This window comes from Calypte anna, chromosome 1, assembly GCF_003957555.1.
Source record: "Calypte anna isolate BGI_N300 chromosome 1, bCalAnn1_v1.p, whole genome shotgun sequence".
In the NCBI taxonomy this organism is placed as follows: domain Eukaryota; kingdom Metazoa; phylum Chordata; class Aves; order Apodiformes; family Trochilidae; genus Calypte; species Calypte anna.
In genome coordinates, this window is record NC_044244.1 from 38,533,122 (window position 1) to 38,559,995 (window position 26,874).

General features: G+C 41.3%; 1 protein-coding gene across 3 annotated transcripts; it reads left to right on the forward strand.

Annotated features, from left to right (window-relative positions):
- Positions 1–7: 7 nt before the first annotated feature.
- LOC103538182 (zinc finger CCCH-type antiviral protein 1) lies at positions 8–25,560 on the forward strand. 3 transcript variants are annotated; one of them, XM_030461440.1, is made up of 14 exons: positions 8–413; positions 2,861–2,993; positions 9,000–9,252; positions 9,353–9,469; positions 9,877–9,978; positions 12,190–12,313; positions 13,251–13,416; positions 15,662–15,782; positions 16,352–16,448; positions 16,876–16,954; positions 20,804–20,934; positions 22,645–22,796; positions 23,423–23,700; positions 23,752–25,560. In XM_030461440.1, exons 1-14 carry the CDS (start codon positions 124–126, stop codon positions 23,911–23,913), a joined length of 2,205 nt encoding a protein of 734 aa, XP_030317300.1. In that variant the 5' UTR covers positions 8–123; the 3' UTR covers positions 23,914–25,560. The 3 variants fall into 3 exon arrangements, with proteins under 3 accessions (XP_030317300.1, XP_030317286.1, XP_030317296.1); XM_030461426.1 differs by having other exon boundaries at positions 23,423–25,560; XM_030461436.1 differs by having other exon boundaries at positions 15,662–15,752; positions 23,423–25,560.
- Positions 25,561–26,874: the final 1,314 nt, after the last annotated feature.

Sequence of the window (26,874 nt, forward strand, 5' to 3'; positions counted from 1 at the left end):
CGCTCCCTCTGTCCCAGGCTCCGCCCGGTGCCTTCGGTTTCGATTCTCGCTCGGCTCGGCCGACCAGTACCGCCCTTCTCCCGCTCCCTCCTCACTCTCTCGGGCCGAGGCGAAGGGGAAAAGATGAGCGACCCGGCGGTGGTCTGCTTCATCACCAAGACCCTGTGCGCCCAGGGCGGGCGGATGAAGCTATCGGAGCTCCAGCAGCAGATCGGTCTCTCGGCGCAGCAGCTGGAGGAGACGCTGTCGGCGGCGGGACCCCAGCGCTTCCTGGTGTTGCGGGGCAGTGTCGACGATGTGGGGGTCTTGGCCGTGTCGGATGTGCGGCTCTGCATCCTCAAGGAGTGCGGGGGCTGCGAGCGGCTGCACCTCTGCAAACTCAACCTCATGGGCAGGTGCAACCAGGGGTCTAGGTGAGTGCTGCGAGGCCAGACAGCTCCGACCCAAACCCACTCAGCTCCCTCCCCGGCACCCCGCACTCCTTCCCCCCCCCCCCCCTCCCCCTCCCCCGGGCTTCCCCCACTCAGGGCTTTCCTCCGAACACGGCAGCCACCAGCCCGTCCCGCGGCTGTCCCGGCCCGTCCTGCCTCAGCCCGTCCTGCCCCGGCCCCCCGCAGGAGGAGAGGCCCGGTTGTCCTTCCCCCGACACCAGCACAGCCCCGGACCGGGCGTTTCTTGCTGGTAAAAGCCTCGTTTCCTGTTCTCGCTGATGTGGAAGCCCGAAGTGACCGCGGTGGGTGGAAGTTCCCTAAAGCCTGGTTTTCTTTGCCAGTATTAATGATTTTTAAAATAAATTTAGTTTGTTAGTTAGTTGAAGCTGCTTTTCTGCCACACCCGTCCCTCAGCCCCTGGCGTCTGGATGAAATAGCTGACAAATCTTACACTGGTAAGAAAAAAGCAAGTACCAGCACGCTGTCTGGTTTTAACCTAGAAAGTTACAAGAGTTTCATTTTGGTCTAAGTCGCTGCTCTGCTCACGGCCATTGAGGTGAGACGCAGCCTCTGCTTTCCCTCCTGTCTGTCGCCCTTTTCTGGGTGTGTGGAGGACCCGCAGGATGGGTGGGCCTGGCAGCCTCTCTGGGCACTGGCTGGCCAAAGGGGGTCCCTCGTTTGAAGAAATAACAATAAAGGAAACCATAATAAATGCAGAAATGAAACCCAGATGCTTTTCAGTGACAATCAGTGGCAACAGTGAGCTTGGATGGAGGAACTTTTAGTTAAAGGCCCATGTCTTGGGGCTGCTGCAGTGTTAGGCACGTGGCATTACCCCACCAGATTCTCCCTCTTCTGGCCCAGCAAAATACCTGGCTGTGTCCTCAGGTGTGAAGAGCATGGAGAGGAAAGGCCGTGTCTATCTCAGAATGATACTAGCACAGCATTAGCATGCTAAAAATCTCAATTTCTGTCTTTACTGACAGTATGATATGCTTCCATGTGATTTGCTGTTAAAAATGCCTTCAAATGCATGTAGGTGCTTGCTCTGGATGAGTCCATGTGAACCAAAATGTGTTATGAGGTGATTCCCTTCATAATGATAAACAATTCTGTCTTCTCAGTAGTATTACTTTGAATCAACTTTCTATGTGTTAATAAAATGCAGAGTATGCCTTTTGGGAGGTTGATTGAAGTCAGGAGGCAGAAATACTGGTAGGTGGAACATGGGGATCAAGACAGAGGATAGTTTTTAACTGATAAGGTCAAATCTAAGTCTTGCTTCCTGATCTTTCATCCTCTTTGGTTTAGAATCTCTGGAAAGAAAAACGTCTGTGTAAGTTATTGAGGTCTTCCTGTTTCGTGGGATCATGATTTTAGTCCAGTTAAACCCATTTTTGAACTTGTGTCTGGCAAGTAACATTTCACTGCTTTTTTTTTTTTTTTATATTTTTTTATTTTTTTTTTTAATATTATTTCTCTAATGTGTTCTTAAACTCCTCTGTGTGGTTATCACTGTATTTGTATAGATCACCATGTGACTGTTAGTGGAATCTGAAGTTAACCACGGAGGAGTGGTGGTGGTGCCTCCCACCTCCAATACTCTGTAGCTCTTCTACCTTCAGAGTCATTGTCTACATTTAGAAGTTCGTTTCTCAGAAGCAAGGATGGCACTTCTGCTCTTCAGACTCCTTGTCCTTGTTTACTTGCTTAAGTGTGTCCAGCAGGCAGTAGGGGACAAGGGTGAAATGTCTGCACAAGGATCTGTATGGAAGGGTGGAATCAGACAAAGCATGAGATTAAAAAAAATAAAGCTTTCATGAGGAGAATTTCAGTAGTTAACTTGAGGCTAAAAGGATAAAGGGAGCAGACTCGAATCTGACAGGTTAGCAGGTACTTTTATTGGTTAAGTATGTCTAGTCTTAAGGCGGTATCAAATCGTACTTTGGAAGAGCAAGACACAAGGAGGATTTGTTTTACTGCACTGAATCAACACACAGGTTGACTATGTTTTCTTACTTACTGATTTGCATTATCTTTTCAAATAGAAAAAAAAAAAAAAAAAGAAGTCAATAATTCTCTCTCTCTGTTGTTCATACTTACTCCAGACCTTTCTCTTGCATTAAGTGGCAGTATCTTTGCTATTGTCCTTTAATTGCTTCTTTATCCAAAACTCAGAAGGTGATCAGCTTTCTTAGATTTTTTTTTCTCTTTTTCAAATTGCCAGCCAGCAAAAATCAAAAAATGTGTGGGTTTCAGCTTTGTTCTTTTTTTGTTTTGCACTCCCAGACTTATATCTTTCCTTATGTGCTTAGGACAACAGCCTTTTTCTCCATGCCTTTTCCCAAGCTACCTGTTGTCTGAGTTTCTTCTTTAAATTAACTTGACTGAAGAGGTTAACAGTGCTATTTCTGTGTATTTTGTTGCAGATTTTGTAAGTACTCACATGACATCATCAGTCCCGAGAACAAAAAAGTTCTGAAGACTCATCAGCTGTCTGGCCTCGATGAGAATGAGCTGCAAGTCCTGCTTCTCCTAAATGACCCTTTTTTCCTCCCTGATGTGAGTTGTACAAATTTCTAAAGAGAAGTTTTTGGTAATTAGAAGTAATTAGGACTGGGCAAGAGGGAAAGTGGAGGTCTGATCTCAATTTCAAGCTGTAACATATGTATACATATATATGTATGTGTAACAGTTATGTTTAGTTTAGTCTAAATGAAGGGTGAATGGCAGTGGCTGGAAAAGCACCAGAAGAAACAATATAGAGCAAGGGTTGCAGCACAAGTGCTGTGTACTTACTAAAACAAACCAACCAACAACAACAAAAAAAACCAAAACCACCCCAAAAAAACAAACAAAAAAAAACAAAACACCAAAACCAAAAAGACAACCAACTGCTCAACATACAAATAACAGCAATAAACCTGTTAAACACCGATGGGTGTGTTGGTTACATAAATACCAGAAGGTTTGCACTTGGGTAAGGCCGTTTTGTGAGTAGAAGACCTGCCCTGTGACAGCAAGGAAGTGGCCAGCAGGGCTATAGCCTGTTTTGTGTGCCTTTCCTGTTATGCCAACAGGATGTCCATAAAGGTACTGAAAACAAGCAAAAAAAAAAAAAAAAAAAAAAAAAAAGTCAGCAACTTCACCAGAGATTTACAGACAGTGAGGCAAGCAAGAGGGATGTGGCAGATCACAGTAACTGTGAATGCTTGCAGGATAAGAGGCCTGACCAAAACCAGTTTGTTGGCTGCTTTCCAAGAGTTGATGGAGACTGGGAAGCCAAGATCCCTTTCCTTTTCCAGCCTGTGTAGTCCTGCACATTTTGGTGCTTGAGTGTATGAGGGAGTGAGAAAAATCTATGAAAAATTACCACATTACTGCAGCCAGCTTTGTGTAAAATCAGCCCCTTCCAAAGTGCACTGAGGTTTTGTAAGTTAGTTTTCTATGAGGCAATCTTTGCCTACTTTGTATGCATTGATTTTGTTACATTTGGCTGAACAACCCATTCTGGGTCTGTATCCATCTAATAAGGGCAGTTCTATCTTCAAGGTATGGCTGCTTCAAAGCCAAGAATTTCTTGTTCTGGGTGTAGCTGTTCCTGGTTAAGAAATTACCAGAATACTGCCTGCTACCTTTGCCTTTTGAAGGTTATAATCTCCATGCATCTCTTGGCATAAGGCTTCTATTGTTTTCTTATTCCCTATGGTGACAGTACTGAGCTTTAACAAAACAGATTATTTGGGGTTTTTTGTAGTGTTTTAAAATCTGTTGTGCTGGCAGATTCAAGGATCATGGTGGTGGTGAGCAAGGAATATTATCTTCTTCCTGTTCAGCTGCATCTAAATCTTAAGTGTTTCTTGTTTAATTATTCCCAGCAATGAGCAGCTATTAGCAACCATTGTTGATGTCATTACTCTCAAGCTTCTTACCTATAGGTCTGTTCAGCCCTCACCACTGCCAGGCATCATTAATTACCTCTAGCTGAGCACTTTTACCCCTACTGTGGATTAATACAGCAGAAACAACAGAAACCAGTTATTGCTGCAGGCTTTTCTTCAAGTTGAGGAGAGGGGTGTAAAAGCTAATTTGGTGGTTTCTGGATTAGAAATGCTGAATATATATGTGTGTGTGTGTGTGCTGACAAATATCAAGTATGAAGCTCTCAAGCAAGAGAGCACATTAACTTTTAATGCATCTTTCTTTAGATGGTCTACACAATCACTCTCAACCAGATTAAGTGTCTTGAAATCTCTGGGAACTTCACTTTATAATCTCAGTGGCTGGTACTTTTGCTACCCTAAAGTGGTATTTTATATAATGGATGTTCCATACAGAATGTTTGTATTTTACTGCTTTCTCAATTTTTATGTGATTATGTGTTTTGGCTGCTTTTTATCCCTACTCTCTTGAGAAGGGAAGATGCAAGCACAAAAGGAATTCCTGAGTTCTGGACAAAACCAGTGTCTGACATAAGTCTTATGATTATTTTATTAGTTCTTAAACCAGCCTCTAGCTGCATAACAAACTCTTCTCTCTGCTTCTGCTTTGGATTATCAGTATTCCCGGAGGAGAAGGTTTCTGGGAAAGACAGGATATGGAAGTTAAGGAAGTAAAATTTTGTTGGGAAAAGACCTGTTAAGAAGGCAGTGATTTTAAGTTTTTCTGTAAACATCCAGAGAACTGTATTATTACTCCTTTGAACCAAGACACTAGTGTGTAAATTGATACTACAGCCCTTAGTTTGTACTTGACTGTCTGTCCCTGGTGGGTGTTGGTCTGTTTTTGTTTCCAGCTCAGTAACTTGAACATTTATCACCACTTGGAGGGATGGAAAAGAAAACTGCATTTTCAATGCCTTAACATATTTTTCTTGTTAGGTAGGCACTCAGTTGAGGCATGTACATGTTAGATGAAGGTAACACTTTGAATGGTATCAAACCTCCAAAACAAAGTAGCATTCTTCAACTGAGGAAGATCTTCCCTTGGTAGTGGTGTAAAATTTGTGTTCTTTAGTGACCGAAGTTGCAAAGCACCTCCCACAAGACTCTTATCACCTAGAACTTGCATGTATTCTTGATACATAGATCTTGGGGAGCTCTGTAGATGATAAGCCTTTCTGCATTCCCCTAGGACAAAGCTGGGAAAATGAGGGAGAGAAAAATCAAGGGACTTAGCTAAAATTCTCGAGTAGGTGAATAATTGCTTTGCATTGGCTGGTGCTGGTACTTTTGAATATCACTAAGAAAGTGTCATGGTTTAACAGTCGCCTGGAAATTAAACTGAATGGTCTCTATTAATCCCCCTTCCAGATAAAGGAAGGAGAGAGAATAAGGGAGAGAGACTTATGGGTTGGAAACTAAAATAATGAAACAGTAAATAATAACTAAACCTTAATGAAGCAGTAATGATAAATAGGAAAAATTACTAAATATATACAAATATACAGGAAAATTGATAACAGTTTCCTCCCCCCTCTTCCCCCAATAACTCTCACGTCACCGCCAAGGCCCCAGGGCAGCCCTGGGAAAGTCCAGGCTGGACTCTTGGGGTCAGCAGCAGTTGGGAGCTGGAGACAGGAACACATGGACTCAAACTGGTATGGATCAGGACCACAGGCAGATAAATGGATGGAATCCTCCCAGGATGCCAAAGCAAACAGGGACAGGTGAAGAAAGGGAAGCAGGAAGGGGTTTGGCCCTTGTGATGCCTCAAATTTATACTGAGTATGACGTGTATGGGGTGGGATACTCTGTCTGGTCAATTTTGGCATCCATCTTGTCTGCTCCTTTCCAAAGGGAGGGCTTCATGTGTGACCTCTTTACTCCTTTTCTCCTTCCAGAGGGAAAATGTTCCTCAGAACTGAGCAGTGTCCTTGGCTCTGCATACCAGTCCCTGGCTGTAACTATAAACATCGAGTGTTAGCAGTCCTAGAAGCAGACATTGTCTGAGAAACTTGCTGTTAATTTCAGCTAGTGCAACTACTCACAAGAAACTTAGCTAAAAGCAAAAATGCAAGACAGAAAATTACCTTTATCCTGGCCCAAACCAGGACAGAAAGGTACATGATGCTTAAGATAAAAAGGTGGTCATTACTACAGGTTATGAGAAGAAATCCTGGGTGTCCCTTCTGATGCCATGGGAGCCAGTGACAATATAGCATCAGATAGACCTTTCTAGTAGGGCTCTGGCTCGCTGTGCTGAATTCTCATGCATAGTGAGGTTCAGCACCCGTGCTTTCACATCTTTATGGTATGTTCCTGAAAATAAAAAAGCCCCCAAACCATTGGTCTTCTGCCTACATAAAAATGAACATTCTAGATGGTACACAGAGATTCATTGAGGTAATTATTCCCTTATGCACCTCTATGGGAACAAGCTCTTACGAACAGCACATACAGGTTGTACTGCTGAAGGTGGCCCAGTCCAATGGCATGGAATGTGCTCTCATTATGTGGCTGACAGTAGTGATAAGGAGCTGGCCTCTGCAGCCAAGGCCTACAGGCAAACTGCCTAGATTTGCTAGAATTTGCTACCTCCTCATTATAACTCTTCCACAGTGGCCCTCTACATTAGTTGAAAACAGGTCTAAAATTAATTTTCCAGAATCTAACTTCACAGTACAAGAGAGTGATGGAGCTACTGGAAGAGGAGCTCAGTGAAGTGCCACTGAGATGGTGAAGGGACTGGATCATCTCCCATGAGGACAGGCTGAGAGAGTTGGGTCTGTCTAGCCTGGAGAAGTGAAGACTCAGGGAGATGTAACCTGAAGAGAAGGGTGTAAGGAGGACAGACCCAGGCTCTCTTTTGTAGTGTCCAGGACCAGAGGTGATGGGCACAAACTGAAATACAGAAGGATCGCTCTGAACATCAGGAAAAACCTTTTTACTGTGAGCAACTGAGCACTGGCAGAGGTTGCCCAGACAGGCTGTGAAGTCTTCTACCTTGGAGATATTCAGAAGTCATCTAGGTGTGGTTCTGGGCAACCAGATATAGGTAACCCTGAAGGCTGGATATAGATAACACCAGGAGCACCTCCTCCCCTCCTTTCTTCTTACCTTGGAGTCTGCTGGGCTGTTTCTCATACTTTCCCTCCCTTCTTCTCATAGAGGTCCCCTTTACTGCCAGAACCTTACTTGGGCACCCAACAGCTTGTAACACCACTGATAGCATTTTGTGATGCAACCAAGTTTAAATGTACAAATAACAGCCATAATTGCAAGGGAGTAAATGGAAAGTTGTGATATAGTTGCTGAAACAGGGACCAGGAAAATGTGTAGAAGGGAAATCTGGAAGATGTTTGGTAAAACAAAAATCCTGCAGAGCAGTCAGGAAGGGTATGTGATGGAAATGGAGTAATCCAGTAGAATAAGGCCAGGTCCCTAGAATAAGACATTATTAAAAAAAAAAAAAAAAAAAAAAAAAAAAGAGAGAGCATTTTTGGGGGTGTTGGCCACAGAAAAGTACAAAGCATCCACAGTGACAGAGGGAAGATAGGGAAGAAAAAGTACAAACCCTTTGTGTTTTGGCTTCCCTCAGAGGCTAAAAGCTGTCAGGCATAGTAGCCATCAGTGCTCACTGAAATTGTCTCGTTCTCATGGCTTTGTATTCTCCCACATAATTTAGAGTGAGTTCATGAAGAGTAATTGTTCAGTACATTGACTGATTGATAGCAATGAGGAACTGGCCTTTGGTGATGGGTATAGTTAATAATTATGAATCCATTGTCTTGATTTTTCAGTCTTTTGAACACTGCCATTGCAGCAAACTCTAATTCCCTATCTGATATATAAATCTCCATATATTCTGTTGCAATTCTGCACAAAAAAAAATTGTTGCCTGGAAAAAAGGTTTGGGGGAGATCTGTAACAGTCCTGGTGTGACATTGGGCCTGTCTGCCAGAGAGCTGTGTATCCTCAAAGCAGCTTTCTTGTTACAGGCTGCTCCTCTCTCTGCTGTGGGAGCAGAAGTGTTGCTGTAGTACTTGGTGGGCATCATGAAGGAGATTTTGGAGTGTAATTTGTTTCCTGAGTCCAACTCATTGCATATCTCTGTGTATCATTTTTTTGGTGAGCAGAGGAATAAAGAGGTGCTTTTTCCACAGTATAATCTCAAAGAATTCTTCTTACCATTTTTAGACACCCAGATCTTTAATGAAGAGTAAGTTTTAAAAACAGGAACTGCAAATGCAGCTTCAGCTCCATTAAATAGTGCTTCATTTGACACAGTAGCCATATTTTTATGAAGACACTTGTTATTTGATATGGTTGTGTTTTGTTTGATTTTTTTAACAGAGTAACTGTAAAATAATCAGTTGTTATGGAACTGCTTTGTTTAGGAATGACAAAAAATGAATGCTTGTTGGATCTGCTTTTTTTTTCTTGGTAATAAACACCATGCACAGCCTCAAAAGTGAAAATGCCTGCTCTTCCGTGCAAGAGCAAATCACCATTTCCCTGCTGTTAAATCTGCTTGCTTATAGAACAAAGAAAAAAATTACTGATTCTTCGGGAAAAAATCCTGACGTGCTTTTCTATTTCATATTGTATCTGTCCTCCCCACTTCTAGGTGTGCCGTTTTTACAACAGAAAGGATAGTACCTGCACCCAGCAAAAGAACTGCAGCAAGCTTCATGTTTGTTACCATTTTCTCCATGGGCAATGTAGATTTTTCCCATGCAAGAGGTCCCATAACCTCTTGGACAGCCATACACTGAGGCTGTTGGAAATTGAAGGCATTAGTGTGCAGATAGCTTCAAACATGCAGACTATATATGACCACAGGCATGCAGACTTCATCAAGGAGCTGAGGAACGCGAAAAGTAAGTTGTAAGAAACACTGGGTTTAAATTTGATTCTGAGTTTGATAGAGGTAGAAGCCGGTTTTGCTTTAACTTCCCACCTTCCTCTCTGTGCTTTCAGCACCCCACAACAATCGAAGAGCAAATGTGTTGAAAAAAACAGCAGTTTCAAGGAGTCAGGAACAGCTGCTTCCTTTGAAGACAGGGATCACCACACCACATGTACCACCTTCAGGAGGTTCGTGCACACAATACCAGTGTGATTCCCATTACCAGTCTCTAGAATATGCACACCCTCATGATGCTGGGTGTCCCCGGTCCCCAGGAAGGAATACATGGGTTGAAGCCAGCTTGAGCCTGATGTTCTCTTTGAAACTCTTTTGTGGATTATTTAGTTTTTATACTCTAGGTTGGGCTGAGCCCCCTATTCAATCCACCCATGCTTGTCTAGATACCTCTGGGAGAAGCATTTACACTTCCAGTTGATGGACTCAATGACAGCCATGGTCAGTCACACCCTGTACTTGACTTGGCTACTGAAGTCAACTCCTGGTTATTTCTGGGATGAAATATCAAATGCAATGCCTTTCTCTTTAAGTTTTATGATGGTGGGGCAAGTAAGGTGTGATGTGTTCTTTCCTGTAGATGAAAAAGATAAGGCCTCTGCTAAAGCTTTGGAGGACAAGAAAGAAGATAACTGTGATGAGATATGCATATACTATGTCTGGAAGTACTGCAAAAATAATGGTAAGCTTAACAAAAACTAATGTTATTTGGTTTAACCCCACCTGGCAATGGAGCTTCACACAGCCACTCACTAACCCCATCACCCCCCGACACCTCCCAGTGGGATGGAAGGAGAATCAGAAGGGTAGAAGTGAGAAAACTGGTGGGCTGAGATAAAAACAGCTTAATAGGTAAAGCAAAAACCTCATGAACAAGCAAAGCGAAGCAAGGAATTCCTTCACTGCTTTCCATCAGCAGGTGGGTGTTCAGCCATCCCCAGGACAGCAGGAATCCATCATGTGTAACAGTTCCTTGGGAAGGCAAAATGCTACCTCTCCTAATGTCCCCAGCTTCCTCCTTCTTCCCCTAGCTGTATGTGCTGGGCATGACATGATATGGTGTGGAATATCCCTTTGATCAGCTGGGGTCAAGCTGCCCAGGCTGTGTCCCTTCCCAAATCCTTGTCCACCCTCAGCCCACTGGTGGTGTGAGGAGCAGAAAAAGCCTTGATGCTGTGTGAGCACTGCTCACCAGCAACAAAAACAACATCCCTGTGTTATCAGCACTGTTGCTAGATAGAAATCCAAAACATAGCTCCATAGTAGCTACTACGAAGAAAATTATCTCTATCCCAGCCCAAGTCAGCACAGTTATCCTGGGAGTGTCTGCTCCCTGCCCAGTGGCTGACACTAGTGGGCAGGCAGTGGTAATTGTGCCTCCTCACTCATTCACTTTGCTTCCAAGTCACCAATAAACACTGCCAGGAATGCAAACATAATGAAAGGAAAGTTGAGTGGATGCACTTTAACCCTTCTTCCTCTAGGTGATCCACCTGTGGCTTATTTCAGCCCTGTTGATGGGGGCTGTGTTTGTAAATGTTTCTGTGGGAAAAGCCCTTGAAGTGTTAAATGTTACATTTCCTGTAACTGTTAGATCAGTTTAAGAGCTGGCCTTACAGTGTCATCATTGACAACTGGTGACAGGATGTCATCCTTCATTTCTGCTGTATCCTACCTGCATCAGATAATAGCCAAGTTCTCCCCATTAAGTCCTTTAAAAAGTGATTTAGGGTGATAAAACACTGTAAGAAAACATAGATGTACCAGCTAAGCTAAAGAGAAGCCTCATCTCTCACCTATCTGGCAGTGGCCAATAGCAGAGGTCTGGGGGAAAATGTAAGTAAAACCAGTTGTATTCAGTCACTTAAATCCCAAGTTAGGCTCTGCTTTGGTTATGAGGAGGTACTGTGAGGTTTTTCTTTCAAAGTGACTTGTCCACTTTCTAAAGGACTAATCCTTTTCTGACCACCTGGTCTTGGTGAAAGATGAACTTAAGTTTGATCAGACTGTCTTTAGCTTTTGCTTAGGATATGGATGGTAAGTTGCCTGATGGGCAATTTTTTTGTTCTGAGATGTTTGTGTGCATTTAGCATTTTTTTAGTGGGTTTGTGTTCTCTTAAAGATGCAGTTCTCCTGTCAGAAGCTCCTTTTCTGAGAGAAGGATGAGTAAATTAAGGTCTTGATAATACCTCTTCTTCAAGATAACTTTGAATTCAGACAATATTTAAAAAAAAATTAATGGGTATTACTGTACCATAGAAATTAAATCTGGCCAACAGAGACCAAGTGCAATTTTGTTTGGATCTTTTCAAGTTAATTAAAGCACAGTGCTTTCAACAGGGTGGACTCCAGCCCTGTTAACAAAAAGGAAGGAAAAAGTAGTGTATGATGCTTTGGTCTTCATAACCGTGCTGAGTTTCTATATTTTCTGTAAACAAATACAAGAGGGGTCAGGAATAGTGAAACTTCTTTTGGCTCTGTATCTACAGCAGCTCCTCCAACCTTGTGTCTCATTTCTCAGACTCTGCTTCTTTAGGACCAGGCTTGAGACTCACTGAATTTTTGGACCCATATAATGTTACAGGAATAGCCATGTGGGATCTGGCTGTGGAAATTGGGCTTAAAGCTGCTGTCATCAGCAAGCAATGCCACCATCCGTGTCCCTGACAAAGATGTTAAACAGGACTGGTCCCAAGACTGATCCTTGTGGGACCCCACTTGTCACTGGCCTCCACTTGGAGGTGATGTTGACTTGAACCAAAGGAGATCCAGGAGATAAAGCCAGAGTGTAAAAAAATGCTTGTTTGCTTTTGCCTTGTGGGGTTTTTTTTTTCTTGTCTTGCTCTCTGTGTTCTGGTTGCAGAGCTCTTGACTATGTCTGATTTCATTACAGATAAATGCCCATTTAATCATTACCATTTGCCATATAGATGGCAGGTATACAATGGGACCACTTGGAAAGACCTCTCCATGATGGAGGACATTGAGAAGGCCTATTGTGACCCAAAAAACAACAGGTATTACAAGGCTGGACTGTTTGCTTAGAGTACTGTGGCTGAGCCCCTGAGGAAAAATTCTTGATTTCTTCCTAAAGGATCTCTTACACCCTAACTTCTAATTACTGAGCTCCTCAGAATCTGGGAGGGTGTACAAATAAGAATTTTTATTTTTAAAAAGAAAAGTGATTGAATGGAAATATCACCCCATTTTTGTTCTAAAAATAACACAACATATTGCATTGAAAACTATACAGGGTGAAATGCAGTGGGTGGAATTTAGTGCATAGAATATTAGTATTTCAGATAATCAACCATCAATAAAATGGCATAGTAATTTTGGCCCATGCCTCTTCAGACAGCAGATGATTTTGATTTTTAGCTTGACTAAGCTGCTGGATAGTGCAAATCATAAGCAGGATTCCCAAGAAGAGGCTGCTTTTTAAGTCTTTCTGCCTGAGAGTTAAATTTTCAAGCCTCCCAGGATTAAGAGCCCAGGTGACTTCAGTGATGGATGCAATTTACAGAGCTCACAGCTGTGATTGCACCCTCTGAAACCACAGAAAAAGAACAAGGTGATAGCTGCAGGTGTTTGCAGGCAAACTCAATCATGAACTTAACAAATTCTATTCCTGTACTGAGAAAAACTGTAACCAGGCTTTTTTATTGCAGAAATACCTTTTGTCATGTTGTATGTGTAGGCCCAGACTGTCTCTACAGCTGGATGTGCAACATCTCGCTAGCAACAGAGGTGCCATTCAGTATCCTACAGGCTAGAGTTCACTTCTGAAGATCTGAAGCAGTTTTCAGAGCTGCCACGCATGCTGTGGGAAGCACTCGGGTCTGATTAAATTCAGGCATTCACATTATATTAAAGAAAACTGCACCAGCTTGAACTGGGGATTAGAGGATAAGACACACACTGTTAGCTGTAACAAACCTGAATTTGTCCTTACAGCATGGCAGGTAGGAACATTGATTTCCAGACAATGACCTGTGATGATTCTTTGGTTCGACGCCTCTCTACACCATCATCAGTCTCAAAACCCACATTTACATTTACCACAAAGTGGATTTGGTACTGGAAGAATGATCTGGGCCAGTGGATTGAATATGGAGACCAGGTGAGCCCACATCCTTTGCTTTGAATCACTTCTGAAGAAATGTGTGGATACTCTTCCCCCATTTGCCTTTACTCATCAAGGTTAATTAAGCAAATGCTTGTGCTAGAATAAGTAAGGCACTGGAGCTACAGATGTTCATGACAGATGTGACAGAACAACCACAGGCTGGAGGGGAGGGAGCACCCCTTATCTCTTTGCAGTGAAGTTTAATGTGAATTATTGGTTTTCTTTGTGTCTGGATGATGTGTTACAATTGCTTTGCTTGTTGGAAACAAGACCTTGTTGAGAAATATAGGAAAGCAAAATAGCAAAATTCCTTGTTTTTAGCTTGTGTTCATCAACCCGTTTTTGATGATGCATGCTGACTTCTCCCCTCAGACTCCGTTTTGGAGCTGGCCATGGCTTCTTTGCAGATTTAGCACATGTGCACTGTCCTTGAGATATATGGCCTTTTAAATTATTCAGGAATTATTCTTGCCTGTCTTCTGAGGATTGTCTTGTTTCCTTGGACATCCAAGGATTCTTGGACATCTGCTCTTACAGATCAACTGTTACCTTCTACCTTGAGTGGCCAAATGCTTTTTTATGAGAGAGTGATCTACCTGAAAAATGCAGGAAAATAAATAAGGGATTGCTCCTCTTACATACCCTCATATTTTACTCTGTATTGTACAGTAGGGAACTGTACTTGCCTTGTGGATTAACCCCAGTGTAATGGAACAGATCTAGAATCTGCTGGCTATGCCAGTTTTTGTGGGGAAGATTTTAGGCTGCTTTAAAAAATCACAGCCAAAGGTGGCAGCAAGAGTAATTCTGCTGAAGTAGGGTGTTGTAAAAGTAAGACTTAACAGTCATTGCTCACTCTATTACTTACTGCACAGAAGATATAATAATAAGTCAAAATTACCCATAGAAAATCTTAGTACACTATAATGCAAGGTGATGCATCATGGTGGTCACTTACTAAAGATCTCTAGTTGGTAAGGGGCCTCTTGGCATTGAGCAGGTCCCATCTTGAGAGGAGATCACTGCTGTGCAGCCTGCTCCTTAGCAGGGAGAGCTGAAAAAAAGCTCACTCAGGCTCTCATACCTATGGAATAAAGTGGTTGGCTTGTAATCAAATGACATGTGATGGAAAAGGTAAGCATGAGATTCCTTGTGCCCACAACTTACTTTGTTTCTTGACAAATTAGTCTTGGAAGAACCACCAGCTATTCATGTACTAATTGCATGACTGGTGTTCCATTTTCCAAGGTCATACATGTCAGTGCTCACCAAGTCACCCTGTTCTTGGGTGGATTTTCAGAGAATAGGTTGGAACTAGAGAAGTTCATGGCTTGGTCGTGGCCTGTGCCTTTACTTCCTTTGGACCCTGAACAAAACTAACACGAATTGGGTCAAGGAGTTGAATGCACTCACCACACCCAGTCAACAGCTCAGCCCCATGTGGCTGCTTACTCATACACCCCCAGGTGGAATGAGGAAGAGAACTGGGAGAATAAAAGTGACAAAACCCATGAGTTTAGGTAAAGTAATAGGTAAAGCATAAGCTTCACACACAAGTGAAACAAAGAAGGAATTCTTACACTGCTTCCCACCAGCAGGTGGGTGTTCAGCCATCCCCAGGACAGCAGGGCTCCACCACGTGTTGCTTGGGAAGGCAAAATGCTATCACTTCAAATGCTCCCAGCTTCCTTCTTCTTCCCCCAGCTGTATATGTTGGGGATGAGGTGATACGGTCCAGAATATTCCTTTGGTCAGTTGGGGTCAAGCTGCCCTGGCTGTGTCCCCTCTCAATTTCTTGTATACCCCTGGCCCACTCACTGGTGATGTGGTTTGAGGAGCAGAAAAGGCTTTGACACTGTGCATGCACTGCTCTGCAATGACAAAAAACATCCCTGGGTCATCAACACTGTTTCCAGCACAAATCTAAAACATAGCACTGTACTAGCTACTATGGAGAAAATTAACTATCTCAGCCCAAGCCAGAATAACTTGTTACAGAAATTTTAATGGGGTTTTTTTTGGGTCTGTCATTACTATCTATTACTAATTAATAATATATATATTTGAGTGCATATGTTATGAGCGTTTGGTAATCACAATAGTTCTGGGTGGATAACTCTTCATCCTGCTCTTTGTCTCTTCTTCCCCTCTACCCAAACCAATTATTCAGGGTTTAGTCCTGACTGTCTTTACTCATTACACTTCTTTCTCTTTTTTTTTTTTTCTTCACCCCCCAAAGGGAGAAGGGAGTAGTGTGAACTCGCCATCTTCTGACACCATGGAGAATTTGTACCTATCAGATCCAAATGCCACCATAGATTTCAAGGCCGGTTTGTATAATTACCAGCTAAATTTTAAAGGTACTAATTTTAAAGATTCTTACTAACAGCTCTGTAGTACTTTACAAACACTTAACATTCAAGCTATCCCAGCTTTTAGAAGCTTTTAGAAGACTTCTTGTACTAACATTACCAGGTTTACTCATTAGAAGGGGAAGTGAGGTCATGAGGGCCCAGAGAAATTTCCTTACAAAAGTAACCTTCCCCCTTATTCTGTGACACTATCCAGACTCATGCTGGACCAGAAACAAAAGGATTAGCCATCTTCATGGAGAGTCATAGTAAACCTTAATTAAAGTGAGTTAACCCCATGAATAGTAAAAATGAAAAGTGAAACTTCTGTGCTGTTGGACCAACATTTAAAAGAGGATGAATGACTTAAGAGAGCAAGCAAAGTTAGGCTCAGTTTAAATCACAAGAGTTACAGGAAGGACAAGATGCTTACAAAGGCTTTGTGCAACTCCTCTTCAACAGATAGAACTGAAAATGAATATGGAATTTTCATTAACCAATTACTGTCAGTAATGAATGGCCCTGTATTATAGGCTTACTAATGGCTTTTTTCTTTTTCCTTCTCTTTTTTCCTCAAGAAATGACCCAGACAAACAGCACCTATAAAACTAAAAAACAGGTTCGCAGGCGACCAAAGTTTGTGTCTTTTGAAGATGTGCAGAAGCTAAAGAAAGGGTAAATGATACTCTTTAAGTTGGTTTTTTTCATATTTCAGAAGGCAAAGTGGCTGCCAGTGTTGGCAGTAAATACGCAAATAATGCAGCTGTTGCTAGAAGAGAACATATCCATTTGACTGAAGAGAAGCTGTACCACAAAATCCAAGTGGTGCATAACCTTGTTTCTGGGGTACATGTACTACAGGTACCATCTGCAAGACTGTGATGGACACTTGTTCCCTAAAGAAGAGAACCAAAGAGGACTGTGATAGCTGAATCGCAGCAGGCACAGCCCAGCTCACAGACAGAGTCTGTTTCAGTTTCTTTGTGGTTTATTTTGCTTCTTTTTAAATGTAGGAACTGACCAAAAGGGGATTCTAACAATCTGAATGTTCAGAGCAGGACTGGAATTTCTAACATCTTATTTTCTGTCTGTTTGCAAACAGCCAGAGGGAATCTACTATTTCAAATCAACCCTGCCCTGACCACTGGGATCCATCTCCACTGGCTAACTTGAGATACAAGGTATCTTCCCCCTCTTGTAATGTTGATGGAAAGGCATGATTCCAGGGAGGATGCTGCTTAATTGAAACAGTTGTAACTGGGCAGAAGTTAAATCACAGGAACAATTTTTTGGGTGGGTGTGCTAAACATCTAGGTAATACATCTTCAGAGCTCCTGAAAGAAGTGCCAAACTCCCATGAAGATAATCTTCATTTTAGGCATCTGTCTACATGCAGAACCAAAACTCACCAAACTCAAGAAAAAAAGAATCACTGTTAAAAAATTACTGATGAATGACCTTGGAGACTTGGTGAGCCAGTTAAGCAAGGGGCTTCTGTGAAGTCTGTATTTCTTCACGAGAAGCTGAGCTGAGACCAAACCCTTTCTGTGTAGATCATGAAAAGCCACCCAGTAATAATACTGCATTGATTGTTGATGGATAAAAACTATTATGGAGACCTAGGAAAGGAAGTCTGTGCGTGCTCTTTCAAGTCACCCATTACTGTCGCATACATCGCAGATCAGAGCACAGACCACAGCCTCGAGGGCAGAAATAGTTACATCAAATAATATCAAAAAAGCATTTGCAGTGATCTCTTCAACAAATCAAACACGCTCCTACCCAAACTGTGTGTTTCTGTTTGGTCTATCAAGACTAAAACCACACAGGAATTATTTAAATTACTATTCCTCTTAAGAAGAGCAGCACAGACAATGTAAGAACTACAGTATGCTAGAAAATGCTTTTCAGTGTTACATTTGTCCTTTTTTTGTTGATTAAGACATAGCACATAATGTGGAGCATAAGAGGTTTTCCTGGTTGATTGTGTCACAAAATCTTGTATGATGATGAACATGTTGTATTGGCACAAATACCTTGATGGCCAGGGACAGGAGAAAAGTAGTACCATATTTCTGGAATTCTTTTTAGCTACTTTTGGTTGACAGAGAGCTCTGTTGCTATTCTCTCTCTTATTTTATTTTCTGTAGTTACTTTGATACTGGCATGAGGACCAGAAAGATCATGTCTTTTAGCTTCCATGGGTTGGTTTCTGCTATTCTGCCTTGTGCTGTAGGTTTCATTTTACTGGGACTACGTTCTTGTGTTGGATTATGCCTTCCTCAACGTAATACCTGTATCTGGCCATATGTGTATATAGCAAATTCATCTAAATACAGTTTTGATGAAAAATCAGCGGGTAAAATTGAAGTCAACTGCTCTATGCATTAGCTCCTTTCAAACAGATGGTTTTCAAAATTGAAAAAACAGTTTTTCAAGATTGTAAAGGTGTCAGGTGTCCAGAGCTTGCTGAATGAACCTGATCATGGGTTTGTGTGGGAATCTGGCAGCCAGACCTTTTGAAGATTTGGGCCTGTGATATTTTGAGCTCTGGCAAAAGTAATAAAAGATACAGGTGGTCAGCTCTTTCCTTGACTTATCAGCAACTTAATTATTAGCAGAAGTTGAATTTTTTTCAAAAGACTGCCAGGAAGACACATAGATCAGTTCCTTTTAGGTCTCTGAGTTGTAGGTACTTAACTGCTTCTTTTATTTGCTCCAAAGATTTCAGTATGTTTTTGAGTTGAGTCCATTTGTTGGGGTGTTTCTGGAGTCACTGAGCCTGGGCTATTTTAAATGTTTCTGTGGGACCTTAGCTTGGTGGTTTGTTTTTTTTTTTTTGCAGTAGGCAATATTTGGTCTGGCTGGTATTCTGCATGCATGTGGTGACCATCATAACATCTGATAATTATGTCCTGTTGAATTCCACTATCTTCAGACATTGACAAATAATCCTGGCAAAAAGTGATCCATTCTGAAAAGAAACAGCTATATGATATAGAGGAAAAGTAACCTTTGCTTAAAATGAGCAGCTGTGTTTTAGTAACATTGCTTTTTTTTGGGGTGTTTCAGTGTCTTAATATGTAAGACATTTAGAATCATAGGTCTATAGAAAGTAGAGTAACAGCAATTGGAAATTGTGCTGCTTCTAAAACATACAATATCACAGAGTACTGTTCTTGTACAGTCATATGCTGCTAGAAGTTACTGCCAGGGCAGTGATTCTTTCTCTGTCTCAGACACTCCTCTGCTTGATAGTGGGCTAGCAAATGCTTATGCTTTCTAGGATATTCATTTTTAGGTCTGAAAATGAAAAAAGCAAAAGAAGTTCTGTTGTTGTGAAGTACTGACCTGCAATAGCAATGCTTCATTAGCAGCAGAATCATCCTTGAGGAAATAGGAGCAGTCCTACAAAGTTTTCATGAAAGGAGAACTGTTTTTTTGATTGGATGCCATCATATGATCATATAATTGAAGTACCTCTCATATAGGATTAGGCCTTGTACCAGGTGGCTGACCCTCTGTTTTACCCAGAAAGGCCACAGCTCCCCAGTAAAAGATGCAACATAGCAAAAGCATATTTATAGTCTAAATAAGAATTCTTTATGGATAGATAAAAGATGTAGTACTGAAATAGAGCAACATAAATTTCACCTTATAGGCAATGCTGAGCAATGTGAACTGTGGTGTCATGGAGCATGCAGATAATAAATACTCTTCCATCCAGACTGTTTTACCTGTTGTGTTGTAAAGAAGTTTTGGAAAGTAGCCTTGTATTAAGACATAGGAAATTTCACTCAACTTTGTAAAAGCTTTTTAATAAATTCAAATAAATAATTCTTCCTTGTGCAGCTGACTTTATTCATAATCCTTAAAAGGCTTTCCTATGATAGGTCTCTTCATCAGTAAGTACTTAATGCACAAGCTGGTCATGGTGTCCACAAAAAAACTACTTTACTTATATGCAGCTGTGAAATATAAGTCCAATTTTTTCTCCTCTCTAAGGTCAGCCTTCTAAAATGTGGAGCTTTCACCTGACAGCTTAAGGGATTGATTTTATATTACCTGCTAGGTTGACTGCAGCTTTCCTACTAAAAAGAAAACACTGTTACATGGGATAGTGGGCATTTCACTCTAAGTCATCTGCAGTCTTCACTTGGTTAGGCAGTGCTAAAATGGAAAGTATTACCATGTGACATCACGCTGCCAGCATCATGCATTTTCAGTCAGGTTTATCAAAGATAAGTGTTTAGAAGATTAATGACACAGATTGCTTTGGAGAAAAATTAAAAAATCATGCATGACATAAGCAAGCAGAAGATCTCCAATCAGGTTTTGTCTTTTCTTTGTGAAGAATGTACATTTCTTGATGGAATTTTAAACATGAAAGCTGTGGGTAAACAGCCTGTTTCCTTTAGAAAAGAAGGAGGTGTATTTGCTTAATCAGGTATTCAGTTAACATTCCTGTTAACATTTTAATTGTTCTCTTATGTTTAGAAGTGTAGCTTTTTTTCTTAAACCTATATTTAAGTGCAACTTTACAAGTTTTAATTTTGAGAGTTAAGGAGCTATGATGCTGGGAGGTTGTACATATTTGGCTTTTTTATCTTTAATAGCTGAAGCGCCTTGATGTCTGGTTACAAATTATACTGTACCTAACATATTTTGTTCTTTGGAAGCTTTACATATAAAACTAATATTATTCTGGAATAATTTATTCAGGTTTTGGTTTTGAAATTACTCTTTCATTGATATGTTTCAATGTTTCAAGTGCCAAATCTTACTTGGTGGTGACAAACATTTAATTAATCCTTTTGCTTTCAGCATTTTTCCTGAAGAGAGGTGAGGTGTCATTCCAAGGCAGGAGTGACACACTAGATTTCATGTTAAGTGTCATATCTAAAGCATTAAATTAACCTTCATGTAATTTGGGGACCTTTCTGAAAATCTATCTGCTGTAATTGGGCTTCTGCATGTTACAAGCTGACTGAAGCCTCATGTCTTCTTTTGCTTTGGTTTATATTTTATAGGCAGTGGAGATCAGTAGTACATCCTCTGAATACAACAAAATAAAGCAGCTGTTTCTTCAGACTATGAACAGATACAATGTCCTTAAAATAAGGAGGATTCAGAATCCATCTCTCTGGAAGGTGTTTCAGTGGTTAGTATCTGTTTACTCATCCCTAAAGGGAGGGACTTTCCTAGAGCTGCTGTCCTGTATCTTCTTCCTTGGAAAGCAAAGACGTTACCAGTCACATTAAAGCACGGGTGGTACTTCCTTCTTAGGAGCAGTTTCAGGAGTGAAATTAAGTATCTAAGGCCTTCTAAAGTATGCTGTGGTCTTGGAGTTCCCTTCGCACAAATCCTTGGGAGATGAAGGGAGGAGTACGGATAGAAACACACAAATGATGCAAAATTGGGATAAGGATACCCACAGTTGTGTAGTACAACATACTGTCTTAGGGATTCAACAGTAACTGCCTGATACACAAATCTTCCGTCCCTTACAAATGTTTATCCATTAGAGTTCATGGAATCCTTGCTAAAAAAGTGGGTGAGGATAAAGGTGCTTGGTCCTTTGCTGAATGAAGTCAGCATGCACTGAGAAAGAATCCTTGTGCTTTAATTTAATGATCTCTGAGCTCCTTTTTGGTTTTCAACATCAGTATCTGTGATACTGGACTCCAGGCACTTACACTAAGGTAGGTACCAACAGATTTGAGCTGGTGCTAGTCACAGTAAAGAACCACGCTCAAGTTAATTTGGTAGCAGATTAACCTGTTGCATAGAACTGTTGTCTAATTTAAAACAAAAGCCCACTTAGCAGAAGCATTTGAGTACTGTATGAAATGGTAGTGGAGAAGATAAATACTGCTTTAAGTAAGTATTTTCACTTGCACAGTGAGTGAACACAGGCAGTTATCAGGCAATAATTTCATAAAACCTCTTCATCTAACAAAACTTAAGATCCTTCAAAACACATAATAGTGCAAATATTCTCTTGTTAATCTCCTCCAATGAGGTAAGTAAACTTACCAGGCATTAAGATTAAGATTGCTGCATTCTCAATGACCAAATTTCAGTCCACTGCTCTTAACTACTCATTTATGCAGTTTGCAGGTTAGAAGGGTTCTCCCCTCTTCTGGCTCTGTTTACTTTTTAGCTGTATTCCTCAAGAATATCACTGTCTTGTCCGCTTCAACAGCTTCTGAAAACCTGTGGGATGTCAGAATGCTGTGAAAAAGTCATGGGAGACATAATTGAGACAATTCCACTGTGATTCAACTTTCAGTACTGGTCATGGCTCAGTCAGACTCTGGCCCAAATCAGTAAGGTCTTCAGTGGTTAAGGAAGGCTCAGTTTCTCTCCCTCTGGCTCTGTCTCCTCAGCTGCACTGATCTCCGTGAGGGGCAGGAGCTCAGGGGCAGGAGCTCAGGGTGTATGGCAGCTGAAGTTCACTTGGGGAATGAAGGATAAACTGCCCAATCTTGGAGCACAGAGGGTTTCTGGTTTGCACAACCCCAGCTCCTCAGAGGGGGGGGGGGGGGGGGGGGTAGGGACAAGAGACATTACAGCAGAACTAGTAGGACCCAACAAAAGAGGAGAAGGTCAGTACAGTGGAGACTGGAATGGTGTCAATGCTTACTTAAATTCCCTAAAGAAAACCAGAATTATCTAGAACTGCTGGGTAATGGTGTCAGTATATTGCTCACCTTGTAATGAGATGGGAAATCTCATCCAGCTACTATTTACATGTATATTATATAGTTGGGTTTGTTGTTTGGTTTTTTGTTTTGTTTTTTAATAAAAAAAAAAATCACCTTTCTCCCTTTTCTTCCATGGCTCACACTCTCCTCCCCTTAATTTTTAGGCAAAGGGAGCAGATGAAAAGGGAAAATGGAGGGCGTGAAGTAACTGAAAAGCTCCTGTTCCATGGAACCAACAGTTCCTTTGTGGAAACCATCTGCATTCACAACTTTGACTGGAGAATTTGTGGAAACAGTGAGATTACTTATGGAAGGGGTATGTAGGAAATGACTGTGTGTTAGACATCAACTTAGACTCCTCTGATACTAGAGCAATGAGTTTTGAATTCTGTAAATACAGAGGACAGAGATAGGAATTGATATTACAGTCTCTGGATAAGACAAGGGTTTGCTGTGGGAGTACAGCTTTTCACCAGCTGTTAATGTAGGAATTTGAAAAAGCCTCTGTTGCTGTAGGTGAGATCTTTGAAAGGGTCCAGGTCGTAACCTGAACTTCCCAGAGAAATGGCCACATGTCTTTGTCAGGGAGCAAGGAGGGTGTGTATTCCCTCTGTATAATTGTGAAAGGCCCTCATGCTTTCTTGTGTGTCCCTCTCATCATAACACGCCTACTTGTAGTGTTTTTATAAGTTTTGGTCTTTAAAAAAATTATTCCTCAAACAGCAAATTCTCAATGGAAATTCTGTGGTGAAACCCTTTCTCTTGTAAAAGTGCCCGTGGTATTATGTAAACTGACCAAAAGCAGACCTGAAAGCTGGGGTCAAATACCTCCTGAGAAACAAGGGGCTGAGCACTGGTTCTGTATGTCACTTTATGTATAGCAGCGTACTGCTGCCGCTTCATACAAGTTCTTTATAACCATGTTTTCATGTCATTTCCTAGGAAACTACTTTAGTAGAGATGCTTCCTACTCCCATGGCTCCTGCCAGTCTGCAGGGAAAACAAACACCATGTTCGTGGCTCGTGTATTGGTTGGAGATTATGTTAAAGGCAACACAACCTATGTTCGTCCCCCAGCAAAGTCTGCTGATGGGTTTCAGCTTTATGACAGCTGTGTGGACAATGAGTTAAATCCCTCCATTTTTGTTGTCTTTATAAAAAACCAGTTTTATCCAGAATATACCATAGAGTATAATCAGGAGGAAGAAATAAGACAACAGATTCACCCAGTATCTACAACAGTGCAAAAGAAGGAAGAAATAAGACAACAGATTCACCCAGTATCTACAACAGTGCAAAAGAAGGAAGAAATAAGACAACAGATTCACCCAGTATCTACAACAGTGCAAAAGAAGGAAGAAATAAGACAACAGATTTACCCAGTATCTACAACAATGCAAAAGAAGGAAGAAAGAAGATGTATTATATCTTAGAGGGATCAGAGCTGTTTGTATCCCTTATGGTACTTTCTGTATTGCAGGTATTCTTATACCTGCTGGCTTCTTTCTTTTTAATACAATCCTTTGGAATATCAGTCCAAAATATTTCTGTGTTGAGGAAGGAGGGCTGGCAAAACAGCCACTGTTGGATTTTTTCAGAATAATTGCCTTGTCTTCTCTTCCACTCTTAAATGAAGCACAGAGATTTGCATAACTGTAGCAAAAAAATCAGAATCATGGGATAAGAAATATAACGCTGCACCTTTTGTGGGCAGATAATTGTAAATGCATTTTCTTTAGAAATACAGAGGATTTCTCTTTGCAAACAGTTCAGTTAAGAGCAAAAATTAACAGTACAGTAGTTTTTAAGCAAACTACAGTTTTTAGTAATTAAAGATTCTCTTCATGCAGAACATGGCTGTTCTTGATCCTCTCATCTCTCACAGTTCCAAGCAAATCAAGTGTACTTAAGAAAAATTTAAAGCTTTCACGGTGCTTTCTTGTTAAGGCTGATACTAGTTTCGAGTGGAAAACTAAAAAAATTAAAAAGCTTATTTTAAATCCATGTTCTCAAGTGGAGAGAGAATTTTGATCTGTACGCTGCAGCTAGTGTTTGGATCAGAAAATTGCTGGATCAAATTCTTTTTACTCATCTGCAGTAACTTGCTCTGTGACCTATACAAAAGCAGAGCTCAAGGGAAACTGAAAGTTACAACGTAGAAATAAGTAGGTACTAAAATTTGATGATTTGGCTGCAACCAAAGGCCATAAGTATGTAACGTCTGTGCCACAACAAACAAGGCTTTCCAGTCCATGTGGCCACATATTTTCTCAAAGTGAACATTTGCTTAGCAAACATTATAGGACAGAAGAGACACCTTAAGAAGCACAGATATTTTCGATCCTATTTGCATACGTTTTTGTTTTTCCAGAAATATGACATGACTGGAAGACATCAGTCACGTTCTCCCGAGGCCGGAGCTGCTGTCCTAAGACACTCTGTTTCTCAGGTTTGTTGCCCACGCTGCCTCAGGCAACTCGCTGAGAAGTCACTGACAAGTGCAGCTCCTCTTCATGTTTTGAGGTGGCTGTGGGTGATCTTGGATACTGCTTCCCGGGACCCATTTTTGATACACTTGCTTGGTCAAAGCAAGTGTACAACCCTACTAACAGCGGTTAAGCTCCTTTTTATTAAATTACCTGCTTTTTCTTCTCTCAATAGGATACTGAATTCTAAAAAGGAGTTTGTAAGATAATCGAACTGCAGGCCCTCTGTACAAAGTTGTCTTACTCAGGCAGCTGAGCTGTTAAGAGGGAAACTTCTTTATGATTAAGCAGTAATTTTTGCTTTCAGATAAGCTTTACAGTAGGACATATAGCCTTCCAGTTACTTGCATCTTTGACACAAATTTGTCAGTCACGTGTGCTACTTAAAGTCTGCGGGTTACCAAGAGGATGGGGGAATATACATATCTAGGAAATCTTATCAAAATTACTATCTTAGAACTAAATTAAAATCTACATCAGTGATGCATTAAAAGGGAAAGGTAGTACCCCTTCTAAAAATCTCTCTCGCTTGTTTGTAGAGTTCCTGAATCATTACATTTTGACATATTTGCAAATAAAATGTGTTTTCACTCACGTTCTGCTTGTTAGTGTATAGTTTGTCCCATTACAAAAACTTTTGCGTGACAAATCAGACCTAGTGAACTAACTACTTAGTACACCAATTCCGTGTCTTCCTTTCTTGTTTGTAGACCAGGGAACTGTGTGGATGTAGTTTTGCATTTTAGTGTAGATGTTTAGGTACCTTTGAAAGATAGAACACAGTATGATTGATGGAGGATATTTCTGTAAATGAACTTCCTAAGATAAAGTTAAGTGCTGTGGTAATGTGGTTGGGTTCCATGTAATTAAACAGCTGCTCTGAGCACTTGTTCAAGTCCCGAAAAAAAAGGGGGAAGAGTAAGGTGAAGTAGACGCAGAACTACCAGTTTTAATACGTAGAAATAGTCAGGCATTGCCTTTTTCTAAGGATGTGCTTTTTTAATATCTAGATTAGTAACTTTCAAAGAATCTGAACAAAGCACCTGTAAGATACAGTGCTGCACTTCCCATACCCCTGTAAGCTACAAGACAAACAAGTATGTGGAGAATTTCACTGATGAGCTGACACCTCACCATCAGTTTCAATCACAAAATCCAGAGGAAGGACAAGGGAAAAATATGGGCACCCACTTCACATCTTCAAGAGCCATAGTCTGTCAGGAAATGCTCCTGGGTGGGCTACAGCTCTCTGGTGCACGGGATGTTGCCTATTTAAACAGAGGAGGGAAAGGGGAGGGGAAGGAGAAAGAGAAGGGAAAGGAAGAGAATGCAGTCTGGGTAACTGAGCTGAAGAGGAGAGCTAGAGAAACCATTCTGAATACAGGAGGATGGAGCATGAGTCTCCCACTGCCTGGCACTTCAGCCTCCTCCTAACTAACAAAAACAGCCCTTTGCAAGAGAAATCCCCTGCCCTTTGAGCCTGTGAACAGGCATAGGGTATGAGAGGAAAAGTAGTACTGACCCCTAGGGCAGCTGTGTAGCCACTGGTATGGTTCCAGCTCTTGCTGCAACAAACCAGCTTCAAGGTAAGACCAAATCCAAGAATGTTTTCATGATAACTGACACAATTTTGGAAGAATGTTTTTTCCCCACTGCTAGCAACTGAGGGGAAACCATATTTGGGTTTTTTTCTGGCAATCCTAGCACTGCCTATTGAGACTGCCACTTGTGGGCTAGGTTGCAGACTGAAATAGCCTACCTGTGATCACAACACTTCAATTTGTCAGTATTGATGTTTTTCTTGGATTTCTGGATTGGCCAAAAGTTGGTTATTGACTGGTCTGCTATATCTGCCTCATTCAATAGACTTATATTATAATCTGCCTAACATTTTTCAGAGAGTTCAGT

Coding starts and splice junctions, on each gene's coding strand:
- LOC103538182 (XM_030461426.1), top strand. CDS start 124: ATGAGCGACCCGGCGGTGGTCTGCTTCATCACCAAGACCCTGTGCGCC. Junction 13,417..15,661: donor GGATTGAATATGGAGACCAG/GTGAGCCCACAT, acceptor CACCCCCCAAAG/GGAGAAGGGAGTAGTGTGAA. Junction 15,783..16,351: donor TTACCAGCTAAATTTTAAAG/GTACTAATTTTA, acceptor TTTTTCCTCAAG/AAATGACCCAGACAAACAGC.